Source organism: Micromys minutus (assembly GCF_963924665.1).
Source record: "Micromys minutus genome assembly, chromosome: 14".
Taxonomy (NCBI): Eukaryota; Metazoa; Chordata; class Mammalia; order Rodentia; family Muridae; genus Micromys; species Micromys minutus.
The window spans coordinates 53605822-53627874 of NC_137983.1; the positions used below are offsets into that span (position 1 = coordinate 53605822).

The 22053-nt window shown below is 46.8% G+C and overlaps 1 protein-coding gene across 1 annotated transcript in view; it reads left to right on the top strand.

Annotated features, from left to right (window-relative positions):
* The window catches only part of COL4A1 (collagen type IV alpha 1 chain), a 121251-nt gene that overhangs the window by 32125 nt on the left and 67073 nt on the right, over positions 1 to 22053 (top strand). Inside the window, exon 2 of the mRNA XM_080928449.1 lies at positions 9848 to 9907. Within this exon, the coding sequence (XP_080784575.1) occupies positions 9848 to 9907 (60 nt within the window). The remainder of the gene's footprint in view (positions 1 to 9847; positions 9908 to 22053) is intronic.

Consider the following 22053-nt stretch of genomic DNA (forward strand, 5'->3'; position numbering starts at 1 on the left):
GGAGACTGACTTTTCTAATCCCCAGCTGTAAGCTTTGCTGGCGGAACATTGAGATGAGTACCGGGAATTTGAGGGAAAAAAAAATCTGCCATTTTTAGTTATTGAAGCAAAACATACACTGCAAAACCTTTGCCATTTGAGTCATTTTTTAATGACATTTTCAATGTAGCTCACTGGCTTCTTCACACTGTTTCTCAGCCCTCACCTCCACCTGTCTTCAGAGCTCTGCATACATGGGACCTTCAGTGCCCAGTTCTGGGCCTGCCCTTATTGGACAGGATAAGCTGCTAAGGTCGCAGAAGGGTAGAGACTTTGGGAATGTCCCTGACCTGAGTCCATGGGGAATCTACAGACAGGTTGTGGACAGCATACTGGCTACAGGTACAACCTCACCCAGGGTGAAGGGACTTTGCTCTGGGTCCCAGTTACTGAAAACTGTGGCTAACCCTCTACTACAACCGGAGTAATGCCAAAAGCTGGAACAACTGGTGAATTATTACCCGAGACACATCTACTGGAAACCCCAGGCTATAAGACATGGAAGAGAGATTGGTTTTTTTGAAAAAAAAATTCAAAGTATATTTTATCATCTAAATGTAATTTTAAAAACCTGCTAATCTCATCTTGATTTGCAGGGTGTATTTGTTTGACTCAAGCTTACTAGCCACACAGTGGTAAAAGAGTTTCTGTAGAATTTTTTAGATGTTATCGTGTTTGGTATAAAAGCTTTGCATTTAACATTATGCATGCTTTTATTTCTAGAGACCTCCTAAAATGAGCCCCAGTGGAACCTGGGGGTTTATGGATGTAAAAGAGAGGCAAAGGAGGTGGTTTTTTTCTTTTTCTCTCTCTGTCTTTCTTCCTTTATTTCTTTCATGGCTCTGGTTAAGGACCTGGGAACTTGGCTTAGCTGTGTTTCCGGGTAAACTCTAGTTTAAAGTGGGAACCAGAGCCACAGACTGAAAAGCTCTTCTATTTTATATTGACTTTCATAATAAATTACGAATAATTTGACTCTGGTAAATATTTTTCTTAACTTCCCTTGGACATGACAGGCTTTCAGATGTGACAACACAGTTCTCTAGTTACATAGCATCCTGTGGATAAATGAAGGCTGGAATTGTGGTGCTACTGAGAATCAGAGTGGTTTCCCATGTCTTGGGAGGATCAGTTTGTCCTGAGGTCCCCAGGGATGTGTGGTCTGGCGAGGACCCCACTGTGCAGCTGACTGAGGAAGCCCTGCAGGTACCACACAGCACTATCCACCACAGCACCACTGTTACCTCGGGGCACAACTGAGAAACCGCAGCTTTGACCGACAGCGGTTGCTTGTCTGCTGTGGTTTTTCTTGTCTGACCATAAATGTGCAATGTTTTAGGTAGCTCTTTTGAAAGTGCCATTTATGGTCTACACAGTAGCACTTGGGGTGTACCAACCGTTACTGTCCATATATACTTAGGAGGTTTTTTGTTTCACACTGCTCACACTGGAGTGTGCCCGAGAAGCCAGTCACATAGAAGTCTTCCATGGAGCGCCTGCCACTTGTCAGATTCCGCGCCAGCGTTCCACCGTCTTTGTGCGTGTTTGTGATACACTGCACTTATCACATGCACTTTCTGTTTACATTTTGTCTGAGTTTTCAAGCACAATTTTAGGGCTACCAATCAGGTGATGCTTCCAAGGACTCCATTTCGTTTTAGTGGCTGTCACGTACTAAAGTGCAAAATTTTCCATTTCTAAGTTGAAAAACTGATTGAAAGCAAGCCTTGAAGGAGTTCTCTTACATTCAGGATCCTTCCTCGCTGGGTGGGATTAGTCTAGATTTGTTCTCTAAAACGTAGCCCATGCTAGACAAGCCAGGCGTTTTGTAATCTCACTGAGATTGGGAAGTAACAGATTCTGAGCCAAGACCTGCTTGTATATAAAGAGAATTGAACGGCTCTCTGCTGTTCTCAGGATTTTTCATCCTGGAGCAGGATGCTCACATCAGAATGGCAGCGACACTTTCCACATGCCCAGATCATCCCTATTCTGTGCTCCTGGCTGTTCCTCTCTGAGGTTTTCTGCCTTTCATTGGACCATGGGCTTCCTTACCCCCACTTTTGGTTTGTAACACTTCTACCTTAGACTCTGGCTCAGAACTCTGACCCTGCTAGCTCCATGAGTCATGTACAGGTGCCCCGTGGCCACACGCGGTGCCACCCACAGAGGGCATTCGCTTCTGCGTTCCTTTCAAAGTTCCCATGTTATGAGGCAGTGGTTGGCCCCTGAGGTATTAGTTTTATATACATTATTCTCGTCCCTCTCAATAGGAGGGAGAGGACTGCTGTCCTCAGTCTCTGAAGAACAGGGAATGATCCGTGGCTTCCCTTTCTCTACCGTCCTTAGAAGGCCTGACTCTTCTGGATTTCAGGTTGGCTGGATGGACTGGGAAGCCTGGGAATTAGAACGGAATCAGTATGACTCCATGTTTTTTCCTTGTGTAGATAAGTGTAATCATAAATTAAATAAGCCTCAATAATGAGGACAGTATGAGCCACTCTGTATGGCAAGCCGAATGAAAAATTGTGGCATGAATTTGATGACAGGGTTAGCAGCAATTGACAATAAAATTACCACAGAAGAGGATGAAACCCTTCATCATCTGTTGTGAAATAGGGTGTACCGCAGTTTGTTGGTTTCTCTTTCTTGTTTCCCCTCCACTTTCTCTACACCAGAGTAGAAGATGGTACACTATCAGCAGTGACTTAAAATATTTAATTGTTCAGTGAAAGACAGTGGGACACTCTAGCCACTGGCCTCACAAATCCCTCTTTTTGAGCCGCAGGTCAATCATTCCTGAAATATCTCTCTAGTCGCTTAGGCTTCTTTTTTTCCCCTTTTCAGTTTGCTACAAACTAGGGCTCCTTAAAGGCTCAGCCAGTGGAATGCGGAAGGCTAAATAATACATTGTTTCTCTGTTTGTGTTCACGCTGTGTGGGAAGAGAACCCTTCTATTCTGTGGCTGCCATCTTTGGTCTCCCAGACAGAGGTGTTGAAAGATGGCACCGATGATGGGAAATCTTTACTCTGCACAGAGCTGTAGCATGTATAGGATGTGCCTGGTGCAGAGTTAACTTGGAATGGTCCCTGTAGCGTAAGAATGCACAGAGAGTGCCCTGGGTCACAGAGATAGGGAAAGGCATCAGGAATTCCCCAAGAGCTCCCAGACTCCACAGGTGACCCATTAGGGAAAAGATGGTGGGATTTGACCTTAGCGTCAGATGTAAAAAGTGGTGTCTGAATTCAGGAGAGGAAGCTAGAGGTGTGGATGGAGCAAGGAAGAGATAGGACGGGGGAAGGAGGAAAAGGAAAATGAGAGGAAAGGGAGAGGAGGAGGAGACGGGAACAGGCTTGGTCATCCTCTCTAAGATGGAGGAGATAGCTGTCCTCTATGTCTTCAAGCCTGGCTGTGTAAATTTGCTCTCTCTTCAAGGACAACTGGGAAATCTCCATGACCAGACTTGTGTTGATGGTCTTTGCAGGGCCGCAGCTATAGACTGGGAGGGGAGGAGGGAGTGTTCTGACCTCATGGGCCAGCGAGAACAGCTTGCAGGATGCAGAAGGTAGGTAGCCATGAGGAATATACTGAAGAATGGGTTCTGTCTGAAAGTAGGGACTTGCTGAGACCACCTCACTGTCCCTGGCTGGTGACTCACAGTCATGGGAAGCATCTCTCTAGGTCATCTCCACCATGGGCCCCATGGGAATACACGCTCACCAACTCACCACGCATGTGGCTATCCAATGGCCACTGTCACATGACAGTTAATTATAGCCACATCTGTCTGCAGCTGGAGAAAGACTAATATGCTGGAGATGAAGCACTGGGCTTCATTATGTGTTCCCTCTGGGGTGTCCTCTTCCCTAGCAAGAACATATGATGTCCGCCCCCATCCAGTGGGGGCGAGGAAAAGCAATGAGTCACCAGTGTTGCATGATGGGAGGGAACTAGGCAAGAAGTGTGGTCACATGTTGGTAGGACTCGAAGCCAAGCCAACACCCTCGCCTCTGCAGCCTGTGGTGTTGGTGGGAGCCCACATGGGTTCTGCAACTCCGTCTCAAATGAGAAGCAGATGGGTCATGGGTCACACAGGCTAAGACTTAGTCATATTGTGGGTGCGGGGAAGGAGGAGAGAGGAGCTGAGCATTAAAAATTCAACTGGCTCGCTAATTTTTAATTTTATGTTTTGCCAAGAATGTATCAACACTTGTTGTTTTCAAGCTGGGGCAGAGTTATTTTGTAAGTGTACGGGGTAGTAATGGGCGTTCTGTGTCTGCACTCCATTATCAAACGAGACAGATATGATATTTTACTGAACTAAATTCTCCTTCTGGTTGAATGGAGATAAAGAATGGTTCTTACATCCCTGGGGAGTGTTTTCTGCCTTAAAAAAACAAAGTTATAAAATAGTATCATAAGTGTAGGTGATGGCTGACAGGAGCCCCTTCGGCTTGTGGGACAATCTTTTACCTTTAAACCAACCAGGCTTATTTTTGAAAGTTTAAAAATGCTATGAAAAAGTCAGTTTTTTTTTGGTTTATTTTGGGGGGCAGAGAGCTTTGGGTTTCACACTGGTTTAGCGCATAGTGCACATGAAAGACCAATACTCCCCCCCCCACTATTACTTTTAATTTTGAGACAGGGTCTCCCTAAATTGTTCAGGTTGACCTTGAGCGCACTGTTCTCAATATGACCCAGGCAGATTCTGAATGTGGAATCCCTCTGCCTCAGCCTCCCAATTAAATCTCACTACAAACCTGTGCCATCAAAGCTGACTCAAATCTAATCTTTTAAGCAGTTATTACTTAGGCTGTGATATTTGATCCTATATTGTAGTCTCTATTTAGTTATATTAATCTTCGAATTCTATATGTTGAGGAGACATTCTCTGGACATTTCCAGTTTTGTATAGGGTTGCATTGCACCCACAGCACATGAAGGGGCGGCTTCCTTCATTGGTGTGTGCTCCTAATTCTGCTCCAGGAGCCCTGAAATGCATTTCCCCCCTTCACATATTTCTTTGGTTGGGTAAGTAATTGTTCTGAAGACCCTTGAGGAAACGCCAGTGACAGGAAGTGCAGTGGGCTAGTGAAATCCCCTAGGAAATGTATTTTGACATTTTTGCACAGGATAGGCAATGTGAAAATAATCTGAGTGATAAGCTGTTGAGGCTTTGCAGAGCTCCACATGTCCCTATTTGGAGGGATGGGAAGCACATAAAAATTGTTCAGGCGGATGTTTAGTGTCCAGCACCGTCATCAGCAAAGGAACGACAGAAATGCAAGGGCATCCTGTGTGCTCCTTCCCAGCCTGACTCTGAGAGCCAACATGTCACAGTCAGGGAACCTATAAGGCAGGCAGATCATCCCTCCACATGGTAGCGGAGCAGCCGGCACGTCCTTGGCCTCGCTCACACGGAACTCTGACGCATCTTGTCACTGGTCTGTCGCGTGGAGACTGTGGTGACAATTTCAGTTCAGGGACAGCCTGGAAGAGTCCTCATTTCACTGAAGGCCATCGACCTCCATCTGTCTTCCCTACCTTCTTTGTCAGGAACACTGTGCACTGTGAGGTTGTCAAACTATCATAGTTTATGCCGTTATGGCCGACGGTTCTACTTTCTGGAAATCTTGGTGGGAGTGTGGAAGAGAGTTTGGCTAATACAAGTGGATTTAACCTGTCCCGAGAGGCTGGCAGAGATAGGGAATATAAATGAATATAAATGGTATTTGGTCTGGGGATTACTCCTTAGGACCGCATTCCTTCGAGATTGTGCCTTCTGTTTCTGTTTAATGTCGATTCTGCTATTGGAGCCTTGTGAACGGGGTGGGGGTGAGGGCTGGAGGTAGTTAGTACTAGTTAAGCTCTTGTTTCTATGATCAAATACACGACAGGGAGCAGTGTAAAGAGAGGAAGGGTGTACCCTGGCTCACAGTTTGAAGAGACAGTCTACCATGAATCGTGGGAGCAGGTGGCTCTAGTGAAACCGGCAGGCAGGTGGGGTCCTTTGCTTCACATTTGGATGGAACAAGAAATACAGAGAAAGAGGTTTAGCTGGGCTCTCAAGCTGCATGACCCACCCCTAGTGACCCACTTCCTTCATTATGGCCATGACTCCTAAAGGCTCCACACCCTACCAACATAGCGCCACCAACTGGAGACTGTGTATTCAAGTACCAGAGTCCAAGGGAGATGTCAATTAAACCACAACACAAGGCTTGGGGGTACTGCTCTCCTGCCTGCCTCCACATAGAGATCTTTTTGTTCTTCCATTTCTGGCTGCATGGTGGGTGAAGAGTGGTGAACAGGACTTTCATTCAGTTCCCTCCAGTTCTGAAAACTTCAGATCCCCTGTGGTGCTTTCCCATGTAGTTAGCTGGGTTCTCTACTCTCTAGTCGGTGGATGGGCGGCTTCTGTGAGAGAGACTAAGTCTCATATGGTTTGTCCTTTGAGGTTACGCGGCCACATTCCAGGGCCTCCAATGGGCAGCATTCCTGACCTACTTCCTTCTGCCTGTATCTCATGGGAAGACAGAACAGGACTTAGCTAATCCAATTGACCCTAGGAGGGGAAGGGACTGTGCAATTCACAGAATGTTCCAGTTCCTCCCGTTCTAGAATCTGAATCTGAAACAGATGGGCTGGAAGCTGGTGGATGTGGCCCAATGTGCTCCAGACATGGAGAAGAGTGAGAAGACCTTGTAAAGTCCTTCAGATCTGCAGCCAAGGGGGCACTGCTGCATCTGTCTTTCCACACTGCTGAGGGGGGGCCTCAGAAAGTGACAGACCCTTCCCATGCAAAGTCCCCAACAACCTCAGACCCATGAAAGTCATAAAGTCATGGCAGGTTACCATATGTGAAAACTGCTTTAATTAGTTGCTTCAGAGGTAAAGGCCAGATCTGACAGGACAGGGTCTCAGGGTCCTGCCTGTATGGTTTTTACCTCTGTGCCCTGCACTACCACCGCAGAACAAGCCTCTGTGTTGGGGGGAAGTCCGTCAAGGGCCACTTTATAAAAATGGAAATCATTAAGGACCCAAATAGAGACAGACACTCAGCCTTAATCCTATTTAATCGGGTATGACGTGATTTGTGGCTGTTTTTCTAAAACATGATGTTTGTTTCTAATCAAGTCATTTACATAGGATGCAAGGTCAACGAAAATCTGACACAGAACTTGTGGCCTCCAACTCTTCTCTTGGTTGGGTTGGCGCTCTTGTACCTGTAACGTCAGTACCAAGGCTGAGGCAGAGCCTTTAGAGTTCTAGCCAGCCCTAGCCATACAGTGAGGCCCCACCTCAATCTCCCACCTCTAGACAGTGATTTTTTCTTTCTGAAAAGCAGATCATAATTTAGATGTTATTAGAACAGTCAATGCTTCTGAACTGCTTTCTGGGGACCAGCATTTGGTAATAAGATTTCCTGTTTGCCTAAAAAGGAAAGATTTCCTATGTGGATAAAGATATGTGTTGGCTCTGAAGTCAGATAGTTTTGTGCTAAGCTCTGGGAGGAGGGGTGCTCTATCTGTTAAGAGGTTCTTAGGACCTGGAGTAGGTCCCAGCCAAGATGCCTACTAGTTACCTACCCCTCTGGGCTTCTGTATTTTAAACCTTGACCTTTGTTGTCTATGCCCAGGGCGGGGGTTGGGGTGTCTCCTCTGCGTATGGAATCCACTGATGGACATAGGAAAAACTCTGGGAAATTGATTAGAGGGCTTTTTTCGGGGTGAGTGAAATTGAGCTTCTTAGATGGCGGGAGCTTCAGACAGAAAATCCCGCCCACACCACTCAGCTCTCTTTAGCTTCTCTTCAATGTGATATTTCAGAGTCCTTGGCTTTCACAGAGAAAATCTGGCAACCCGAGGTTGTTGTTGAGTTTCTGCTAAATGTGGGTAATTGGGGGACATTTCTCACACAGACCCTGCAGCTCCTGGGGTCTCTTGTTGGGCTAGTTTCTCTGAGTGAGGTCAAGGAGGAAAGGGTGAGGCTCCGCAGAAGCTAACAAGTGGGCTAAACTGCCCTTGCTTCAAAGCGGTAGCTATAGGAATGGCAGACATTAACGAGGAGGGATGCCTGCCACCCTTGGGGAACACCTTCTGGTGTCCATGATTCTCAAGCTGAGACAGATTCAGCAATGGGCAACATGCCGCTGGTTGATTAATTAGTAACCTCCTTTTTTAGCGTGGGCTTTCCTACCCGGGTGCTTTTTGATAAAACAGCCTGAAGCGGCTCAGGTTGTGGTTAAGGGCACGGGGTACCCCACGATACCCTAAATCAACATTTCATGGGACCCAGGTAGTCAGAGGTGGGGACGGTTAAGTCAGCTGAAGTCTGCCGAAGTCCATTGGAGTTTTTCTCTGCGTGTTCTAGAAGGTCCTTCTCCAGCTCTGGCTAAGGATTTGGCTCTGGTGGTGACTCCCATTCAGAAGCAGGCCGAGCACAGGGAGGCTCCTGACATTTGAAATGTCGGGGGGGCTGTGAGAACCCAGGCTAAAATGTCTGGATTGTGAGTCATAGAGAGGAACAGATCTGACCACTGGGCTTTACTTGGATAGCTGTCAAGCGTCCCCATCTACAAAATATAAAATTAAGAACAGGTCACCGTCCTGGAGGCACTTATTGGGCTCTAACATAAAGTATCTCCAGATGGGGTTGTTTTGGGCAGAGGATCTCCATGGTGATGCAGCTTTGAGAATGTTGTTAAAAACACGGGCTTCTCGTGAGCCAGGGACCATTATTAATTAGCACATGTTTAGTTTGAAGGAATTGTTACCACCTAAAGCAGAACACAAGCCTAAATTTTATTTCTGAGTTGACACGGTGCCTCTAATAAAGCGTGCTAAATACTTCACCCTGTGTCCTCTCCTCCCTTTTAACGCCACATCACTGTCTATAATGGTTTAAAACTTGGATTCCACCAAGGGCTTTGTGGAGCGCGGCGTGTATGTCTCATTCTGTGTTTGGTTTTTTTCTCCTCTTGGCCACTTTACTTACTGGAAGCTGGGTTGGGTCCAGATTTCAATCTTGTCTTAGCATGTTATGTCAAACCTCTCCTTTTTGTGTCTGTACCTGTGGGGCTAGTATGCTTTTTACGTGTGATGGTTGCTCTTGCTGATGTTTGTTAGCAGACAACAACAGATGTGGCTTGTAATAGCTTTCTTTAAACGAATACCCAAGCTTTCATCGAATTTGAACACTTGGGATTAAAAGTCTTCCTGTAGTCTTGTGCCGAGCTCCAAGTCCCCGGAAACACAAGGGACAAGCACAGCCCACCATGTGGAGCCCTGGCTCGCTCCTGATCTTAGGTGTGAAACCCTTACGCCAGAGCTTGGCCTTTAGTTTACCTTGCAGCTCTGTTCACACAACCCTTAGGTGAGTCTGTTTCTAACAGACAAACGACGGCCAGTTTTGTGACATGTATCACTGAGTCCGAGGCTGCGAGCCCGGCCCAGAGACTTGTCTATAAAGTGTGGGACTTGGTGTCACTCATCCCCGGTTCTGGTTCTGCAAGGTCTTGAAGTGGTGGGACTTGTCTCATAACTGGATGAAGATGCTGATGTCATAATTCAAATCGTTTTAGACATTACATTCATTTATTTGTTATGGGTGAAAGTGTGTGTACACAAGCCTCGGCACACGTGTCAGAGGACGGCTCCCAGGGTGGCTCTCCCTCCATCATGTGGGTCCTTGGGGTTGGTGGCCAGTGCTTTTACCACAGATGCATCTCACCGGCTCTCAGTTCTAATCTTGACAGTACTGTGAAAATGATCTCCTGGTTAAACTTGCTTTCTTTCTTTCTTTTAGGGTGATTGTGGTGGCTCTGGCTGTGGAAAATGTGACTGTCATGGTGTAAAGGGACAAAAGGTAAGGCATGCTTCATAACCCTGTCTGAGTGCTGCCCCTTCCCCCAGATCATGAGCCTAGCTGTATAATCAGCAGCTCGGGGTCAACTTCCTTCCTGCCTTAACTGTCTGGGGACAGAGCGGCCCAAGGGAAGCAAAGTGCTTAACATTGTCCTGAGCAACGTTATGACTGTGACAGGAGTTCTCCAGGGATCCCCATAGTCAGTGACACTCAGCGCTGAAGGTCTGGGTAGTCGCCGCGTGTGACTGTGTGGGAGCGTGTGAGCTGCTGTACACTTTTCACTCAGTAGTGCTCTTTGAATTGATGAGGAAGCACTAAATTCAGTGTATTCCTTTTGTGAAAGGACAAAGTTCCTATAGGCTTTGCAGGCTTTCTATTCAAATTAATGTTTTTAAAATGAACTTTCGTCTTTCCTATACTTGTCTAGATTTATTTATAAAAACGATCACTTATTTCTCAAATTTAAAAGGACAACTCTCTGATCAAGTTATCTCCCTTCTTATTTGAGAATTGTGGATCCAGGAAAAGGTATTTTTTTGTTTGTTTTTCGATAGGCCAAACTCTCCTTTTATTTTTCAAATATAATTACATTATCTTAAGATTTTCATACATGTATATTATGTGGCTTTGTTATGTCTGCCCCAAACATTCCTTTGCCATCATCCCTCAGATCACACTATGGAAGTCTGGCATTTGAAGTCAGGAATCCTAAATGACACACAAATGTTTTCAATTCCCAAGGACCTTCTCCCCACCCCCTGGTATTTTTAAATGTCCACACATCTGGATTTGTTGTTCTTAGAAATAGGATGGGTGCATGGCTCCGAGAGAGTGACAGCTACCGAAGTGGGTGAGAACGTCAAAGCCCGAGAAAGGTTGTGATCAGTTTCTGATGCACGCTTTCCGAAGTCCCTAAGGAGCAAGGACAGTGTTACAGTGCCCTGTCCCTTCTGTAGCCACTGGAGGGTCTGGGGTGGACTGCCACATGGCTTTGTGCTGTGTAAGTCATCAAGTAGTCCATACAACACCAGACACACCCTGTGACTCTCGGAGATCACCCTGAATTGCTGTTGCCACCACAGCCTTGAAGACCCCTTTATACTCCGATTAAGCAATTGATTTGGCCTTGCATACCGTGGCTTTGTGTCCTCCCTGTGGATCTGTGGGAATGCCATCTTAAACCGATAGGGCTTGCATGCTTGATTAGGGCCTGGATGTTTTTGCTTGATGCTGATTCCCTCTGCTAGCCCTTGGGATGGTAAAGGCAGCCAGCCTCTGGCACCTGCTTTATGCATGAAAGCATTTGTGCGTTGCTGGAATAGGGCTTGTTTAGAAGTCTTTCTGATCACTTGACTATGGCAGTCCTCATTTATATAAAACTACAACTGCCCTGGAACATGATAGGACATCTTTCTGGGCGAAGGAGGATCAGTGCTCCTCCCGTGTTCTCACGCCAGAGCTATTTCCATATAGGTTAGAATCTGGTGTCCACAGTTATGTGAAAAAACATGTTAATTTATGTTCATTCATCACTGGAAACTGCCCATGTCCTGCTGATGCGCACTGTAATAGCTTAGTCTTTCTGCCTTAGTGATTCATGTAAAGGGCCTTCCTGCAGTCCTGGTGCACGGAGTATTAATTAAGCCATGTGCGTATCTCGAATCTTCATAGAACACTTTAGCCCAGCGGTTACCCAGACCCTTGCCAAAGATGTGGGAGGAAACACATTACCCTGTCGCTACTCATTACATGCCTGTGATTCATGGCCCCTCTCCACACGATTGGTCTGTACCACAGAGATAACGTCACCGCATGGAGTGTTCCCTCACACTGCTGTCTCCCTGTCTAACATGCATGTGGTATCGGATCTGGAAGGGTTGGAGATAGGGCCAGTCTGGAAGCGATTCTTCTGTCTCTAGCTCAAAAATCTGGGCAGCATTTGGTGTAGTGTTAGGGACAAGCACTCACAGGAGAGCTTTTCTTCTTCGGGATAGATGACTGACTGGCTGTGGCTTGCCCAGCTGCTGAGCCCCCATGGATGTTTACCAGTTACCCAGGTCCCCTGTTCCAATTAACAGGTATCTTCACACAGACAACAGCAGTTGCTCACAGACACTAGAGCTAGGCTTTGGTGTGTCAGAGTGGAAAAGAAAAAGTGGAAGCTTAGTCTTCCATGTCTACACTAGCTCACACATGGTGATGAACACTTTTTTGTTTTTAAACACGTTACCATGACGCTTACCTTACTATGGAAGAAAACAGCTAGTGTGGGTTCTTTACTTGGTCGTTACTTGAGTGTGATAATGCCCCCCCACCCCCGTGGAGGTCTGTGTACATTGAGAAAATGTCTTGCAACCTCCCTGGTCTCTTCACAGTTTGGGAAGCACACTGCTCTACTGTGATGAATAGAAATGTCCTTAGCTATAGTTAAATATGTCTTGGGGTAGAGAATGGATTCACCCACTCTTAGCAGCTGCTAGTAGGAGCCCTGCTTGCTTTCATTCATAATGTCAGATTGTTGAACATCTACAAAATCTGTGTAGCCCTCTAAACCAACAGTGGTCGGAACCATGTCTGGAGGATCCCCCAAGAACTCAGCCTGTTCCCTTCGGGTTGTGGGCAGCCCTTCCAGGTCTTTTTTCAAAGAGTCAGTGAGGCTGTCAGACTGTTCAGCAAACAGACCACAGGAAATCATGCTGTGGCAGCTGGGCCCTGTGTTGCGGTTTCTTCTCCTTGAGACAGGTTGTGAGAGTCCTACCTAGACTCATAGCATCTAGTCAGTCTCAGGAAAGGCCTGTTCCTTCTATCAAGGGAATTGGTTCAGGGCTATACCAAGAGATGCAGGGCTGCACCTCCCTCTCAGTGAGAATTCCCGTAGGAAATGCTGGCACCCAGGTGACCTTCATTGAGGAAATTCATAGCTCTGGTTAAAAGTCAGTGAGCCTTCATTGTGTACTGGGCATGGCACCTCCTTGGCTTGCTGTGGTGGCAAATGTGGCCTTATCAAATATGTAGTCAGGACCCAAGTCCAAGACCAGGGACACTAGCTTGTTCCACCCCATGTAGAAGGGGCACTGTCCCTGTCTCTATATATTCAGCAGGCTCTTTAGAGCTCCGGTGGGCTTGCCCATCTGTCTGTGGGAGTGTGAATGGTTGTGTTCGGTTGCACCTTTGCTGGTTGCTCAGAGCATCGGGTTATATCCCATGTCAAAGACACACTAAGTAGGAGCAAAGCCCTGTCCACAAGAAGTGCTTGCTCATCACAGCTGATCCCAAGCAGAGAGGTGGAAATTTCCAGCCTCTCAAATGTAAACGCTGCATTTCACCGACTGTTCCTTATCCCTGCAGGGCCATGCCTCCTGTCTCAGAACCGGAAATTCTCTGATTCCAAGAGCATCCTGGCTTGCATTCTAGTCATTTTTGGGCTATGCTGTGATGATCACTAAAGACGCCTTAGGCCACAACATCACTGTTAAGACGCAGGACTTTACTCTCTGCATCACAGACACAGACTGCTTTCTGAGTCATCATTAGGTCTGAGGTGACATTCTCTCCCAAGGCAAGGACTGTCCTTTGTTGGCATCTTTGGAGAATTCAGTAATCTTCCACTTACAAATGCATTCATTTTGTTGATCTAGACCACTTTGGTGGTGATTTGACTTTGAAACATGAATGTGCAGGCATGAGGTTTTTCTATACTCCGCTTTACATCCGGGTCAGTGGATCTCTTTTTATTCTTTGTTATTCTCTGGGTCCCTGCAACCGAATAAATTGAGACCCTTAAGGATGACAGGACAAGATTATACTTTTATGAGTAGTAGAATATTGTAAAACTATTTTCCACAAATTTAGCTATACCAAGTATGTTATTTAGACGTTAAGAGGTAGCCTCTTCTTCCCAGGAAATACATTCTCTTCTGTAGCGTCTGAACACAGTCTTGTGAAGATTCTTTGAGGCTTTGTAACTGATTTGAATGAATATCGGATTTTTCAGAAGAATAAGTAAGTTTATTAAACACTTTCTCTGAGGAGATACTTCAGAGTTTTGGTTAGTAGGATCTAGTGTGTTTAGAAAGAAGATCCGTCTTCTTATTTTCAGCGTATGAGGTATATAAAAATCAAACTGCATGAAAGAAATGTCACTGACCACCATAAGACAGTAAAAGACTTTCTTACTAGGCAAAGGTTAGTGTGTGCCCTGAGTCTCTGAGGCCGTCCCTAGCATTTTTGAGCCTTTTGGAACATCTCGCTGTTTGTCAGGGTTCTGAAAAGTCTGGAGAGAGGGTGAGTTCAGTTTCCCTAGATGTGGTCCTTGGCTGCCTTCAGGATGTCAGTACCTGTCCTGTGGTTTGGTTAGATTGTGAAGGCATTGTTTGGGAAACAGGAGTAAAGCATACTTTTTTAAAAAAAAATAATTTTTATATTTATTTATTTATTTTTGTTGCAGGTGGCTCTAAAGCCTTTCCCATCAGTTATCCCCAGGGAACCTTCTGGGTGTGGCACAGCACACTCCCCACACCTCACACTTGGCAGCAGTAGGCAGGTGCTTGTGCTGGTTTGGGTTCCTCCATCTCACAAGGATTGGCTTCCAATAAGCCACTGAGGATAGTTGCTCAGACGAGCATGTGCCTGGACCTAGTGTGAAACCCCAAACCCTACTTAGGAATCTGAATGCTCAGCAGGGTCAGTATTTTTCAGAGTTGAGATAAATATGAGGAACGTCTGCTTACTGGCTCAGCTCACCACAGGTTCATATTCCGCTGACCAGCCTCACTTGGCTGAACTCCTCTGTTCCTACAGAGATGGAGACCAAGTGACCAACTGGCAGCTCCTAGGACTCGGACTGAGAGCTGTCAGGCAGCAAAGCTGGGGTGGGCTTTGTGGTTTCTGCTGGAGGAAGTGCAAGCTGCGCTTTGGGGAGGGGCTTTCTGGAAGCATTAACCACCCACTTCTAGCCCATCTCTTATCTTTTTGCCCATTTCCAATATCACTACCCATGACTTCCAGGAGAACCTGACTCCTGTATTCGGTGTCCCAACTTTCCCAGACACTCGGTGTTCTGAAGCTGCTTTTCCTGTAGTGCGTTTCTTTCCAAGTTCTGACCAGGGTACCCCAGCCTTCTTTCTTGTCTCACTACAGGGTGTTCTGTAGGAAATGTTGCTGCATTTCTGAGAATGCAGGGCCCCAGGGCTCCGCTGTGTCTGGCTCCAGCTCTCTGGGCTGTGCGTGTTTGTCTGTAGGCTCTTGGGGATGCTCTCTTCCTGTTTGGTGGGTGATATGGGCCAGCACACACTCTTCCTTTTCCATGTCTATCTGGTGTCTTGTCATGCCGAGATTTTTTCCAGATGTTCCTATTTCCCATTTCCTCACACTGCACATGAATCATCCTCTGGCTCCCTGATCGTGAGAATCGGCGTGGATTCTCACAGTCACCTACTTTTGTTGTTTTTTGTGGGGCGGGGGGGGGGAATGCACGGAGGATAGAATTTTAAAAGGATTTTATAAGGACTGTCAGAGTGTCAAAATCCCAGGACACATTCATTGTTTGCCACAGGGAAGCCACTAAGAGGGATCCATGCCCACGTGGGTGTGTCTCAGTCTGCACACTGTGTCCTGTTATGTCTCCCCAGTGTATGGCTACCCTTCAAGGGACTTCCAGCTGCCTCTGCCACGGATCACATTCATCTGCCTCCACCCCAACGTTAGCTCCGCGTGCCCCTTGCCGTGTGCTTCCAGAGCTGTTAGACTCTGGGGTAACTCTCCACCTCTCTCCACTTGCAGCTGTTTGGAACGTAGCTCCTCTAGCACAGCTTGGAACATAGAAGCGGGTTTGGTTCCCATGTTCAGAAACAGCAGTAGGGAATTTAGTGCCTTGAAATTAGGTCCAGAGGTTGGCTCATGACTCTGGCTAAGAAGTCCATGGCCCTGAATGTGATATATAGCCCTAGATCTGTAACGCTCAGCTTTCATTGGAAGCGGATTTTCCATGGAATTCAGCCAGACCACAGTAGGGTCCCATCCTGTGGCTTTAGCAGCCTGGCATTTCACACGAGACTACACTGCATAGGTGGGGCAGGCATTGGCAGTTTTTGTCTTCATTCTACATGGCCAGCATTACGGTATTCTCTTTTTTGTGTGTTGGTGAACTTGGTGTAACATTGGCTGGCAGGAGAGCTCTTGAAGGGAACGAGGGTAGGCTGTGTGACTTAGTTAAAGATCAAAACTCACCATAAGCCCTGACAATTGAAAGCTTTGTCTCCGGGTCTCCCTGTTGTCTGTTGGCTGACGTCAGGCATACACAGCACACACTTCCAGGCAGCAGTCAGGTTGATAATAAAGATGGAGTGTGGATACTGGGGGCTCTACCCTCAGATGACATTAACAGAACCCTGGGTCCTCCCTTGTGAAGTGGTTGGAGCACAGTGGGCAGTTAAACAAAGGGAGTGTTAGAGTTAATGAGTAGACCAGACAGCTTTGGGGAAGCGGCCCACTTGTGTAGTTTTCCCATTTGGCAAACACATTATGATGTCAAAGGCACAACTCAACTCCATGTCCGTGTATAGTTTAGCATACCCCCTAGCTGATTAGACAATTTTTATAATAGTAATATGCATCCAAACCTTTCTAATGCTGTGACCCTTTAATACAGTGTTTCATGCAGTGGTGACCCCCCAACCATGCATTATTTCGCTGATACACCATAGCTGTCATTGGGCTACTGTTATCAATCATAATGTAAATATCTGAACATGCCACCCCTGTGAAAGGGTGGTTTGACTCCCCAAGGGTCATGACCCACAAGTTGAGAACCTTTACTTGGATTCACGTTAAATCCACCCAACTTCTTCCTATGAGGTTCTGGTGAGAGGAGTTGGCGTTTGAGGGATGATCTCTAAGACACTCAATGAAACCATTCCTTTGTTGGGGCATCAGGTCCCTCAGTGGGGTTCCCTGTTCATCCTGCTGATACACCCATCTGCTAGTAGAGGAAGGATACTTTCAGAAATGGCTGCTAGCTGGGACTTTCTCACATACTTCCTGGGCTCACAAAGGCATGTCCAGCGTCCTGCTGAATATTTTACATCTAGAGGTCAGCTTGTGGCTCTGGGTGAGAGGTTCACGGATCTTGAGGTGACTGTGAATTCCAGGGTCTAAATTACCCAGCTCCAGGAATGGTTTGGAAAAGGTTTCCTTTTGGAAGCTTGACAAAGGGATTATGTGGCCACAGGAAACCCCCTGAGCTAGGTTTCTAAGCACTTCAGCGTGCTGTGCCTCTCCCTGTGTGGACTTTCTGTTCTCCCGAGATACTGGAAGGCTTTGGTAGTGGTTAGTCAGGCAGGCAGCCCTTACCACATAACCACAGTGGAAGGAGCAGCAATGTAGTACCAGTTCAGAGATACTGCAAGCTGGGCACTCCGCCGACCCTTAAAACAGCAGCATACTCGGCTGCACCTGAGTGGCCTCTGAACTCTTACCTCCTTAAGGCACCCCAAGTTTACCAACAATGGACAAGGATACATTTCCATTATGGGAGCACTTGGATCTAATCAGATGCGCCTGGAAGACTTATCCCTAGACTGTGTTCTTCCCCAGAATGCCAGGACATCTCCAGAACCTTCCCTGCTGACCTGAGGAATCTTCTAAACAATCATGATTCATCCCTGTGGGTGATTCGGGTGTGCTCTCTCTCTCCACTCAGCCTCCTGCTGATAAGGGTTTGGAGGCCTAGGGGACTGGCGTCTTGCTCAGAGGTCCTTGATGGAGAGGGCCACACTGTCCATTTCTGGACCACACACAGTGTTGGGAACAGACTCCTGTAGGCTGTGTCCCCACAGCCTGGTTCTGCAGGGGCACCCTCCTCTCAGCTTCCTTCCCCCTGGCCTCTCTCTTTCCGTCCTCCCCATCGCGCCTTAGAAAGGGGCCACTCACTTCTTCTAGAGACCACAATTGAGTGTCTTGCCTCTCAGGGCAGAAGCAATCTACAGCTGAGGGGCTTTCCAGCTGAGCTAATCATTACATTGTAACCTCCAATTGACATTGTAACCTCTTTTCCCCCTGGGCTTTCATTTGCCTGTTTCTGTTGGGGCCTCAGTGATACCAAGGCTGATGATAACAGCCGGGCCTGGGATGATCTTGATCCAAGGCGTGTTTTCTGGGCCCCAGACCATCTCTTCACCTTTCCTTATGAAATTCTCTCACGTGCCTCCCCTGCTACTTGCCCTTTCTCGTTGTTCTCTCCCCCTTTGCCTGCTCGCATCATCAGTCCTACCTGATTTAGGGTGAGCTCCAGGCCTTGGAGCCAAAGGGGATCAGGGACCCTAATATTTTACATAGAGTATCAGGATGATTTTCTTTGTCTTAGTCTGTTTAAGATACTGTGGTAACAAAACACCCCAGACTAAGTGACTGACAGGAGGCAGGAAGTCTGAGGTCATGACTCCTTGTCTGATAATGGCCCACTTCCTCACAGACAGGTGTTCCGGTGGTGTCCTCAGGGTGGGAGAGACCATAATGTCCCCAGATTCTGTCGATTCCTTCTTGACCACATCACCTTCCAATGTGTGCCCTGCCTTGCCCTTCACCTGGGGACCAGAACTTAACACATGAATCCTGAATTCAGATGTGAGGTCCACCTGGGGAGGAAGACATGTCTGTCTTTACTGCACCTGTCCCCTAAGGTGGCCACTGCAGAGCAGATGTTCATGCAGCTGTTTATGTGATCCTCTGTCTAATACACTGCTTCCTGGTGATGCTCACCGGAGAAACATTTGACTTTGTGCCTTCCAGCAGTGTGGAAGACTTCAGCATAGGCCTGCCTAGTGTTTTATCAGCAAGAGCTGGATCGTGGTGGCTTGCAGGATGCCGAGCTGATTTGAGGTCAGCCGTGGTGGTGACTTTATAAGTAGACGTTTCCTCGGGGGTCAAATGCTTTTCCAGTGATTGTGTTCTGGGAAAAGGGCCCTGTGACTCAGCAGAATTTAGCAGAGTACCTCCATCACTCATTTCTCTTGCCAGCTCTCAAGTGAGACGTCTGAGATGCTGATGCCCATGGGTTTTCTTCTCTTTGCCTCGTGTGATACCCGACAGGAAGGCTGTCTTGTTTTCTATTTCCTAATCTACGCAGGTCTCCATGTTTTATCTTCCCACTTCCTTGGGCATGGGAAGTGGCTGCTAAGATTCAAAGGAACTATTTAAGTCTAGCCTGACTTCCTCCAATGGCTTTTCTGATTGTTGTCCCTCATCAAGAGGCAGTTTGTCAGAGGTTTCTTTGGTTTTAATGTTAGATAAGGACCAGGACCTGAAGAGAAGGGGGCAGGTTCTAGCTTATGAGGGGCTGGACGCAGCTACTTCCCTTTCCTAGTGACATGGAATCTGTGTTTGCATGCTCTCTGCCTAGTGTGGATCTTCCATTTGTTTATCCAGGACACAACTCTCTCAATGGCCCAGATAGAGGAAGGGTGGGGGAGACAGACAGACAGACAGACAGACAGATAGATAAAGATGGAGAGATAGAGATAGATAGAGATAGACAGATATAAACAGGTAGGCAGATATAGAGATAGACAGACAGATAGACAGACAGTTAGCCAGTGCTGATGCCTTCACAGGGCCCAGACAGTGTATATTTCAGACCTTATTATGCATCTCATCCGTTGCTTCAAGCAGCATGTGCACCCAGTGCAGGTTAAGTTGGGCTGTCTAAGGGCCCTGGCGTGCACAGTGACAGATGTGGCAGGTTAAGTTGGGCTGTCTAAGGGCCCTGGTGTGCACAGTGACAGATGTGGCAGGTTAAGTTGGGCTGTCTAAGGGCACTGGTGTGCACAGTGACAGATGTGCACATTCTCAGGGACACTTTGTACTCTGTCCAGCATTTCCCTCCTGAAGTTATTACAGGGAGGTGCCTAGTCACATGATTTACAAAGTAGCCATTCAAGGACAGGGTGGGTGAGCTCTTTGTTTCCCTGTTGCCTGACTGTAGCCGTGGGATCCCTAAGGACTCTGTGGAGGATGGACGGATGGACGGATGGACGGATGGACGAGTTTCTGTTGGTTTGTGATTCTATGTGTGAGCTCAGGATTTCCACAGAGTGAACAGCTTTATATCTGGGAGACAGGAGGAGCCATCTGGGTGCTTGGCCTATGAGTCCCCCCAGCTACTTCACCTCTGTGCAAGCTTGGAGCTTTGGAGTGAGCACTGTGCTGGCAAGCCTCAGTGCTCCGTGCCAGCTTCCGTCCCTTCCCTCCCTGTCGCTCACACAGCTGTACTTGGTCATCTGCCCTCTAATCTTTTGCTGCTGCTGTTGTTGTTAAAATAGCAAATTGCAGGGGAGAATGTTGTGTGTTTATACTGCGCCAGCTATACACTATTTCATGGGAAAGTTATTGCTTCATAATTAGCAAACTGTAATGAAATTTGTTTCCACTTCTTGGCTCTTAGCCAAGGAGCTTAACATTTTAATCTATCAGTATTAACCAATTAAGAACATAAAAGCAGGAAACGACACTATAAATTTAGTCTGACTTTACAAACCTCTATAAAATAGGCATAAAGAGTAAATCTAAGTTATGATGATGCTTTACATAATTGGATCACAGCCTGACTTCAAGTCTGCCTCGCTTCAGCTTCTTAAAACATGGGTGTCCATTTTGAGCTGTGCTGTATTGGCCAGCTGAGGAAAAGCGTTCAGACACCAAGGCCCTTCTTCTCGGAGTTGTTCCCCACAGTGTCCAGTCATCTTCCTCTGCACTTACATCTAAATTAAGATCTTTGTGACATCAAGCAAAATGACACAGAAGCTCAGATTCTTGTTCTGTTTCTTTTGTTTGGGTATTTGTACTGTGAAGGAGCTGTGATATTCAGTGAAAACAGGCTAAAATCCCTGAATGTGCTGGCTAGGGTCCATTCAACAGTGACTTCCCAGGTTCACTAGGCTGTTCTCTGAATTCCCAAGCTTGGCCAAGGTGATCCTGTGTTAATAGACAGAGTCTCTCTCTCTCTCTCTCTCTCTCTCTCTCTCTCTCTCTGTGTGTGTGTGTGTGTGTGTGTGACATTTGGAGATGCCCTTTATGTGGTTAGTGGGGTTTGAAACTCTTCTGGATCTGGGGGAGATGGACCCAGTGCTGATAGTTGCCTGACAGCTTGCCGAGGAAGGTAAAGGGAAGTTAAGGATGGACAGACACTAAACGTGAATGGCATCAGATACATGTGGGCTGCAGCAAGAGTCCCGAGACCTCATTAGAGGATGCCATGGTATGTGGTGGCCCTACAAACAGGAAGTAACTGATCCTTGATCAGAATCGACTCTTGGACCATGGCTGCCTGTCTACTTACTGGAAAAAGAACTTATGAAGAATCCAAATGGTTGGTATTTGTGCCAAGACCAGAAAATTCTGGTTCCTGTTGGAGTTCTTTCCCCATTAGAGCAAGTGATGAGGGAAACCAAGTCAGCCTTCCCAGGGCCTCTCACTGGAACAGGGTTTCTTGTCAGCCTGGGTAGAAAGGTGGGCTCTTAACCTGCATCTTTTGCTTTATTTATTTCCTCATTTAGTAAATATTTTATATGTCCTAATTCACTTTTGAGGTTATCTGCTAAAGTCCCTCATGTTTAAGTTTGAAGACTGTCCTACATGTTTTGCTATTAGTTGTAGGTGTTATTCTCAGGGTCCTCTCTCTACCCTCCTTCCCTCCTCCCCCTTTCTTTTCTCCTCCCTCTTTTTCTCTCTCCTCTTCCCTTCTTTCCTACTTCCCTCCTCCCTTCCTTAACTTTCCTTTTGAGACAGTTTCCTGTATCCTTGAACTCTGGATCCCCCTCCCCCATTCTGAGTGCTAGGATTATGGGGTGCATGGACCAAGCCTGACTTGTCAGAGTACTTTATTTGTATTGTTCATATTTTTGTTACCACAGACCAAAAGAAAAAAAAATAGTTCATGGCCAGACTGTGGCATTTCCTGACATTTATCTGTCCTGGTTTGGTTTAAGGTCCCGTCACGCCCACACACACTCTCAAGTTAACAACATCTTCATCCTCCAAGGGCTACTCAGGAACAGAGGGTTCTTTTCAAACTTCCCACTAATGAGGAGAAGCACTCTTTAATGGTTGATTCAGAGATAAGGAAGACAATATGAAAACTTATCTTTATAGGC